Source organism: Cervus elaphus, chromosome 19 (genome assembly GCF_910594005.1).
Source record: "Cervus elaphus chromosome 19, mCerEla1.1, whole genome shotgun sequence".
In the NCBI taxonomy this organism is placed as follows: Eukaryota; Metazoa; Chordata; class Mammalia; order Artiodactyla; family Cervidae; genus Cervus; species Cervus elaphus.
The window spans coordinates 91,440,647-91,450,255 of record NC_057833.1 but is presented as its reverse complement, the minus strand read 5'-3'; the positions used below and the strand labels follow the sequence as shown (position 1 = coordinate 91,450,255).

General features: G+C 51.7%; 1 protein-coding gene across 1 annotated transcript; it reads right to left on the bottom strand.

The window, feature by feature from the left end:
* Window positions 1-750: 750 nt before the first annotated feature.
* Window positions 751-4,662, bottom strand: CHST2 (carbohydrate sulfotransferase 2). Its single transcript, XM_043874718.1, has one exon. The coding sequence runs from the start codon at window positions 4,484-4,486 to the stop codon at window positions 2,903-2,905; it is 1,584 nt and encodes a 527-aa protein (XP_043730653.1). The 5' UTR covers window positions 4,487-4,662; the 3' UTR covers window positions 751-2,902.
* Window positions 4,663-9,609: the final 4,947 nt, after the last annotated feature.

Below are 9,609 nucleotides of genomic sequence, written 5' to 3'. Positions count from 1 at the left end.
CAAATAGAGCTTTCTAATTAGCAAAGGCATTCCAAAGTCAAAGGGGTAAGTCAGGCGTGCTATGGGTTGAACAGAATTAGAAAATAAAAATCACTCTGATAACCTTAAGAATACCTCCTCCTGCTGATGGACTTATTGCCAAGCTGAGAACAGTGAAAGGAACCTCTTTCACGTTCGCTGCTTCAGAAATGGTCCCAGGCTTAGTTGCAATCTGTTGTGACATGAGTCTGCGTGCACCAGGGATGACCAAGGCTGATTAACGCCCAAAACTGCTTCCCTCTTTCTCAGACCTGCGGAAGGTGAATGTCACTAATACGATGATCTCGGTGGTTAGTGGGAACAACACCTGTCTCACTTTCCTAGAATGCAGCGAGGTATAAATCTCCAGGAGCAACAATTCACCCTGTCAAATTACAGAGCCCAAGAGTGGCAGAGTGGAGCAAAGGCAGTTGCTACAAAACAAGAAAATTACAGGCAGAAGCTCCCTTCCAGCACAGCAAGGGGAGAACTGTTGGTGTTCAGCTCAAAATTCATCTGAGCAGAGACCACGAATGTGCTGCAGGCTGCCAAGCCTCTACGTGACATCTCATATTTTTTAAACACAAGATCCAAAAACATCGCGATTCCATTTGAACGCAATCGAAGTCCAGAGAGAAGAATGAATTCCACTGCTGAAAAATGTTTCACTCGAAAACTAAGCGTGAATTTTACTGATTAAATGAAAAGAGTTGATTCTAATGCCACATGAAATTTGTTTTTAAATGATTCTTTTATTCAGAGCGGTTGCTTTTTAATGATGTTGTCTTAATTTTCTGCTAAACCTGTTTCATCTCTAGTCATCCAACATTAATATTTATTTTGTTCATTTACTTTTAAAATATTCTTAAATTAAAGCTGTTACAAATATTCTACTGCTGCTGAAGATAATTCAGCATAGGCGCTACCATGAAAATATCATAGAAACCATGATCAATGTGTTATAGCTGTAATCTGGCTTAATAAACACAACACTATAAACAATTTTAGTAAATTAAGAAATATCCATTCTAGACTGTGTTATAAAATCAACTGCTAAATACACCTCTGTGCTTCATCCCGGAATTAACAGTGTAGTTAAAGATTTCACATTGTAATGAAAATTATACTTAAGAATCATCTTGGGTATTTCCCATGTACATATCTTTTTCATTCTATTTTCCTTAAAATAAAACCCTCAGCATTTAACCTGTACAGACTGGCTTGCACAAATCTCACAATAAATTACAGTAAAATAGCTACGATGAACTTAAACTTGTACCGTATTTAATGTAATATATAACTACACTCTCATTCCTATTTAGGCTTCATAACTTTATATCATAATACAATATTCTGCAGAATGCTTCAGTACAAATGGGCTCAGGACGGCAGCAACACCATTACCATTACAGGAAAACTGCAATGGTTGTTTCCCCTAGAAAATACCAAATCCCAAAATCCAACCTACTAACTCATAATTCACTTTCATTTCCTCCTCCCCATAATTTATTTTCATATCTAAAAACTCTTGGTTGAAGCCTTATAATGTCAGAACATGTAGCTACTTCACAATTTTACTTTTAGGAAACATGATAAAGAAAAGCAATGTACCCCACAGGCATCCAGTAAACCATTATTAATTCACATTCTCTTTTCATTAATTTGGCTAGGAAGCCCGGAATAAGGGGGGATAGCCTGTGGGCGCCCTTACAGTTCTCAGATCAAAACCTTCCCTTTTCATGTGCCTCCGTGGACTGTGTCAGAGGCAGAAACATTCCAAACTCAGATACTTGTGTCACTTTTCTAACCAAAGAACTTGCTGACTACCATTGCCAACAAAACATTCACACTAATTTTTGAGGTTTGTGTTCACACCATCAGATGGTTTTTGAACTACATACTTATCTTTTAAGTAAAAATCCTGTTTCTGAACTAAACTCAGGACCAAAACATCGGTCTCTGGTTCAAGGTTTCTCAGTGTAACTCCAGGGTAATCAAAACCCAATGCCTTCAAACCCTCAAGGGGTTACTTCTTCCTTTCTGTGCCCCAAGTGGAAAGTAGTGCCATGCTTTTTCCTCCACTGCCCTGCTTGCTTTTTGCCTTCAGAATTCAAAGATGTGTTCCCATTCCTGGGCACCGGACAGGCTATGGTTTACCTGGGAGAAAACAACTCCAAGGTAGGGATCAAGGAGTCAGAGGCTGCTCCCACCCATCTTCACTGTTTCCTAGGAAACAGATGGGGGAAAGAGGATGGGAACAAGGGAAGCTTCTGTCTGAAGCTGCACAGGACAAGGAACACAGGTAAATCCAGAGTAATGGAGGCAAATATTTTTTAAAAAGAATATTATTTATTCTCTTCTTTATTAATACTCGTGTATGACCTTTGCTTTTCACATAAAAGTCTACTTCATAAGAATGCCTCCTTGGTTTAGCATGCCCAGTGGGGCTTTCACTCCAGGACCACTTCCCCTTTCTCCACCCACCCCTGCCCCCACATCCAAAGACTCCTCCACACGTTCACAGATACCACGAAAATTTTGTAAACAAGATTTGCAGTTACCCGATCTTGATTTAATCAACAATCCCACTTCAAAATGGAAGGTGGGGAGGGAAGAGGGGAAGAAAAGGTAGAGGAGAGAGAGAAGGGCAGCTGCGGTCAGAACTTTCAAGTCTCGCCTTTTCTGAGATTGTGTGTGCACTGTGGCTGTTTCTTGAAATTCCATGACTCAAAACATTGACAGCGAGTGCCTGTGTATTTATATTATGTATCTATAACAGAATATGTGGGCTTCCTCAGTTTGGATCTGGGCTGATTTTGTTGAAACACACCACAATCCTTCTGTGGGTGTCTCCACAGGGAGTCAGGTCTCCCCGGAACCCCTCTCAGAGTCGGGGTTTCCGGAGCAGGGTCTTGCTGAGGTCTTTGACCTCCTCGGGGCTATTGACCCGCTCGTAGCCCAGCACGGCCATGGGCTGGTAGCAAAACTCTTCCACCTGTTTGATCTGCTGGAAGGTGAGGGCGGTCCGCCAGGCGTTGGCGGCCTGTGTGGCGTTGCGGGCTGACACCACAAAAGGCTTGGAGGAGGAGCCTGAGCCACTAGTCATGTTGAGGGCAAACTGCTCCATTTCGGGGCTCACCAACAGCCCCACAAAGTCGTACACCCTCCGCAGGGTTTTGACGGGGTCTCCCACCAAGTCCTCGTACCGCACCACCAGGTAGTGGCCCTGAAGCCAGTCAGGGGGCTGCAGGGCCGTCTGCAGCGTCTTGGCCATGCTGTTGCAGATGACCTCCATGGCGCCAAGCGCGTGGTAGTCCGCCGGCCCTCCCATGCTCTCCTTCTTGACGCCCAGTTTGTGGCCGGGGGCCTCCAGGAAGGGCATGCGGTGGGCTCGGGGGTCCCGGCTGCGCACCACCTGCAGGCTTTCACGGATGAGCCCGTGGCGCGAGCGGATGCGTGAGCTGGCCACTGCGCGGGGGTCCCGCACCAGATGGATGACCTTGAGGTCCAGGGCCGGGTCTCGCAACAGAGGCGCCAATACCGCCACGTCGAAGACCCGAACGCCCTTGATGACCAGCGTGCGGTACTTGCGGCACTCCTCCTCGAAGCGCGCCAGGCGCTGCGGCGGGCACTTCTTGCACACGCGGTCGTCCACCAGTCCCACGACCTCCTTGCGGTAGGCGGGGCACAGCGGCGAGGAGCACACCACCTTGTTGGTGGCCGCCCCGAAGATGCCCAGCGTGGTGAGGTTGCGCCCCCCGCTGCCGGCGGGGCTGTACAGCTGGAAGACCGAGAGGTCGCAGCGGTAGAGAGCGCTCAGCATGTCCCGCGCCGCCCCTTGCAGGGAAACGGCGTCCCCGGGGTACAGTTTCTGCCACACGTGCCACACCGGCTCATAGAGGAAGAACACTTCGGGGTTCTGGTTGAAAAGCTCGCCGAAGAAGGACGAGCCTGAGCGCCACGTGGTGAACACGTACACCAACTGCCTCTTGTCCCCGCCGCCCCGAGTGCCATTACCTGGAGGGGCTGCGGCCCGCGCCGCCCCGGCCGCGACTGCCGGAGCTGCCGGGACTGCGGCGGCGGGCGGGCGGTATGGGGTCCGGGAATCCAAGCGGGTGTGTGCGCGGGGCGGCACGGCTGGAGGAGGCCCTGGACGCCCCCAGCCGCCCGAAGCCGCTCCCGCCACGGCGCCCAGCGACCCGTCGGGGCTGCACTGCTGCAACGGCTCCTTGTGCCACTTGTAGTCCAGGAGGTTGAGCATGGTCAGCACCAGCAGCAGCGCGTAGCCCGCGCAGAGCACCAGCGCCTTCCTGCGGAACACCTTCATTCCGAGCGGAGACGCAGGCCAGCGGCGACCCAGGCGCCGGGGCCACGGCGGGAGCAGGGCGCGCGGCCCGGCGGCGGGCGCGGCTGGGAGCAACCCGAGGGGCGCGCCCGCGGGTAGGGCTCGCGGCGGGCTGCGGCTCATCACAGGCACAACCCGGGCCGGCAGCGCGGCGGAGGCGGCCCTGTAACCCGGGAGGGGGCCTCAGCGGCCCTGCTTCGGGCGCTGGGACTTGGGCCGCGGCTCCGAGGCGGGCGCGGCAGCAGCGGCGGCTGGTCCCCGGCGCCCAAGACTGGCTCTCCCATGGCAGCGGCTCCGAGAAGGACCTACGAGGGGAAGCGGAGTAAGGCGGTGCGCCCCAAATCTCCCCCCAGGCGCCTCCTCCCGCTAAGTAACGCCCACCCTCCGGTCTGCCTGGCTCCCCAGCTCACCTGGAGCCGCGGGCGCGCCCCCGGGCGGCCCAGGAGCACGGCCTGGCGTTCAGTCCTGTCACTCGTTCTTCGATTTCTCGAGAGCTGTTTTCCGCCGGGGGTCCCCACGCCTCCGAGGGGGGCCGCGCGAATTGGCAGCCCAAGCCCTGAGCAGAGTTTCTGGGCAGCGGGCGCCCTGCGGCTGGGGAAGGGAAAGTTTCACCGGGCCCGGAGCCCTGCTTTCTGCTCTGCCGAGTTCAGGGCGCCCGGCTCCAGCGGCGTCTCCGCCGCCCTCTCGGGACTGTAGCTTCCTTCCTCGCTCTGGGGGATGAAGCTGGCCGAGGGAGATGAGGGGGGGAGGGGGCTTATACTGGACCCGGTTCCCGGCAAAGCAGCTCCGCCTCTGTTGCTCTCAGTCTACGCGCCCCGAATCTTCCCATCTCTTTGGCGGTGGCAGATGGGGCGCAGCGCGACCCTGCAGCCGCGGCGGCAGGAGCCGCTTCTTCCATCACCAGGAGGATGCCCTCCGGGAGGGCACTGCCGGCAGCCCCCGCCGCTTCTCAGCCTCCGACTGGCCCGGAACTACATACACACAGCTCTAGGCAAAAGAACTGGGGTCTGCAGCGGTCTCTTGCCCGTCCCGCCCCCGGCACCAGGCTCTTCTGCCCAAAGAGGAATCCGGGCAGAGAAAACCCCCGCCGCCGCAGCACCCGCCGCGCGAAAGCGGCGCCCAGGAGGATGCAGCTACGCGCCTCTCCCTACGCCGAGCGGCTGCAACGCGCTCGGACCAGCCTCTGCGCGGCTCCTGCCAGCCTGCGCCGGGTTGGTGCGCGCCGCCGTCTGTCGCTGCGGCTCCTCCCCTTCGCCGCGCCGCCCGCCCCCTCGCAGCGCCCGGCTCCTGCCGCCGCCTTGGGGGTTGAAGATGCGGGGCCCGATTTACAGCGGCGTTGCTCGGGCCTCCATCCGCTCGGCTGAGGCCGTAGCCATCCCAGCTCCAAGCGCCAGAGTACGGATGCGGGGTTCGGAGCGCTCGGGGTACGGCTCCCCGACCCCCGGGAAACTTGGATTCTTGTGTGTGCTGCTGCAGGGCTCAACCGCACATTTTTGCTCTGGGAAAGAGTTGGTGACAAAGTTTGGGCAGAAATCCCCCAGTGGCTTCCCACTCCGCTCTGCCCCGCCCGGGTCGGCGCCGCCGGCTCCCCGTAGGAACCCAGGACGCACCCGCGCCTCGGAGCGCACGGAGGACTCCGACACCGCTCTTGGGCTTCCCACTCCCGGCGCGCCCATTCCATCTGGCCTGAGGCTTCTCCCTCACCAAGGAAGTAATAAATCTTTCTGGCCCCGAGGGTCAAAGAAGCAGCTTCAGTTTTCCAGAGGAGTGTGCCGGCGGGGCGTCTTCTCCCCGCTTTCCTCCAACTGTGGAGAGGGCCTCTCAGGTTTTATTACGCCCCCAGCAGACGCCCTCGGCATCTCCGCTCCTAATGACGCGCCCGTTGTGATTGATGTCCTCGGGAATTGGGGTGATGGGAGTCGGGGGTGACTCTGTTTCAATTTACAAAAATACTTGTTTTGCTTCTTGATTTTAGAGACGCGATCAAAAGATTTGACCCAAAAAGAAACGCAGTTGTTGAAAGTAGATCATTTTAGGTTTAAGTACTTTTTTTTTTTAAGATAATGAGGAACAGCCCCCTTCCCCCTCTCTTTCTCTTACCAACAGAGACTAAGCCATAGCAGATTTTCAGCCACAAAATGGGGACACTTATAATAGCCTCCTGTATTTGAATAGTGATGAGGAGTTAGTTAGATGCCCAAATGATTAATCCCCACTTGAGAGCCCTGGGCTGAATCGCTCCGAATCCCGAAGGTTCTTGAGGCTCAAAGTCCGCTGGTAACTGATCTCCTGGAGGCATTTTGCTGCTTCCTGTCCTGAAGGAGTTTTTAGAAGTTTGACAAAATTGCTGCACTTTTATCTTTATACTATGTGGGGCAGCCTTTCTCGGCCAGAAGCTACTTCTAAATTTAAAACATTGTTGTTTGCGCCATTATCCTTCAGTGAGTCTTACTGAAGTACGAATCAGTACTTACTTTAGTACTTACTGAAGTGCAAGGAGTCTTAGAAAGTGACTTAATTCATAGGAATTTTCAGGGTAGAAAATGTTCCAAGAACTTGATTTAGCCTCGTTTACAGAAATATCCGGAAAGCCACGGGTAGAGTTCAGAATTTTTTCTCCGTGGTTCTGATAAAGTGTAAGGATGAGACATTTCTAGGACAGATTTTTTAGAAATGAAGGGAGGGCGCATGAAGGTGGAATTTTATACATAGCCTTCTCAAGCAGTGGCATTTCCCCTGGGAGCATGTCAGGCTAGACAGAGGTTTTTAAGCCCTGTTTACAGACAGTGAGAGTTTCATGGAGTGACTTCCCATCTCTCCTTTTCTGGGCCCGCCCACTTCCCTTCCCCTGCTATCTCTACCCCTCTCCCTCCTTCCCTCTGCTCTTTCCCCACAAAACTGACATGATACTGACACATGAAAGAGTGGCAGAGAGGGAGTTGGAAGGCAAGGAAATCTCGAGGTTAGTATTCAACTTGGTTCTGAGAAAAATAATTTCTAATATTTAAAATTTTGTCCCTGGCTTTGTGGTTACTCAGAAAGCTCAGTGGATAGCAGGTATTTGACGGAAGGACCCTTTTTAAAACCATTGTTTGCATAGAAACCATTTTGTCTGCAATTCTGTAACACTTTCCCAAAGTTGGCAAAAGAGTGAATCCATTTGCCAGACATCCCCGCAGGGAATGCTCCGCTGACATCAGTTCACAGGCTCCAGCATCTCCCCTCTCTCCTTGCTTGCAAATAGTTTACCGTTTTGCACCATGTCATGGTTAATGCCAAACTCCGTCATGACTGATGACATCCAAAAACATGATAATGCCTTCCCTTCCCACATTGGTTCAGGAAGTCCTTTCATTTTTGTTTAATCCACTTAGCCCTTTAGCATAGTAATGACCGAGACATATTAGAAGTCACATAAGTCCATTGCCAGAGGAGCCAGTCAGGACTATCCTTAATTTCAGGCTATCCTTAATTTCAGCTCACTGTTGAATTTACTGCAATTGAGTCTTTTCCATGAAGCTCCTCAGTCTACTCTGCTGACTGGGATGTGGAAAGGAAACTGCTGTTGGAAACTTGCTGCGGCATTTACCTAATCCTGGACAGAGAGGAGGTCTAACATTCTGGGGTGCTGTAGGCCCAGTGCCCTGTCTGTGGAATGTGGCAGAGAGGTTTCCCCAGACCTTCCTCTGTAGTCTGAATTGGGAGACAGCATAAGGCTGGGTTACCTCGCCAGTATCTGGCCAGGCCTGTCTGTGTCCCTGTAAACCCACAGCTTCACCTCTGGGGAATGCCTACCACTGGGCACCAAGATCCACTCAATCACTCATCGTTTCAGCAAATACATATTCCCAGTAGAACTTGAATGCACAGAGTTGGATTCATCAAAATCCTTGATTTAAAACACGTTGACATCTTTAGTTCAAGGGTTGCCCTTTTCTTTTTTATATGGCTTTAAATAGTGTAAGTATTTTTTAAAATAGTATGACTATTAAATGAGTGACCCCCCTGGTGGCTCAGACGGTAAAGCGTCTGCCTATAATGCAGGAGCCCCGGGTTCAGTCCCTGGGTTGGGAAGATCTCCTGGAGAAAGAAATGACAACCCACCCCAGTATTCTTGCCTAGAAAATCCCATGGACGGAGGAGCCTGGTAGGCTACTGTCCATGGGGTGGCAAAGAGTCAGACACGACTGAGCGACTTCACTTTCACTTTCAAATAGTATAATAAATACTCATGAACCCATTATAGAGCTCAAGAACCTCCAGAGGTGAACAATTGTGCTTAATTTAGTTTAAAAATGGAAACAAAATGGTCACGTTCAAGGTGTGGGGGACCAGAGTGGAGGTTGGGGGGGCGGGGTGGGGGGCGCGGGTTGCCTTATCTGTCAAAAAAGGAAATAGCCTAAATAGTGTTATGATTATGAAGGAATTCTTTTGAGTTTCCACCTTTAAATTCTAGTATGTAGCCCCCAGTCATCCAGAGGAACTCTAGCTCTTCATCAACACCAGACCTCACCACTCACACACCTCCACCCCCACCCCCTAACCACCCCCATCCCCACCAAGCCTTATTTATCACCAGCTGGATGAGAACAGCCCACAGTTCCCCCATCCCCGCCCCAGGTCTTTCTTCTCTGCAAAACACTTTACTACTCACTTCCCTTCTGACACTGCAGCTCACCAAATGTGTGGATTCTGTGACACCAACTGGGTTTCCAGCAAATTAGCTCAATGCAGACACTGTTTACCTGGAGAGAGTGTCAGATCCCAGAGATTTAGAGTTCAGGGCCTCTAGACTGCCCCCCATGGGCAATGTCAGTCACAATCCAGATTATCATCTGGGGTCTGACCAGTTGGTCACAAGTAAGAGGTTCCCACAACCTTCTTGGGTTCAATTAATGTACTAGAATGGATCACAGGACTCTGGAAAAGTTTACTTACTTTTACTGGTTTATTATAAAAGGATATGATAAAAAATACTGATGAACAGCCAGATGGAAGAGATCCACAAGGCAAGGTATGTGGGAAGGGGCATGGAGCTTGCATGCCCCCTGTAGGCTCACCCCTCTCCCAGCACCAACACATGTTCACCAGCGTGAGGTTCTTTGAAACCCTTACTGTTGCAAAGTATGGAGTCCTCTCAGATAGTCATGACCAATAATTAACTCCATTTCCAGCCCTTCTTCCCTCACCGGAAGATGGAGACTAGTGGAGAAAGTCATTGTTTCTAATGTGACTTGGTTTTTCTG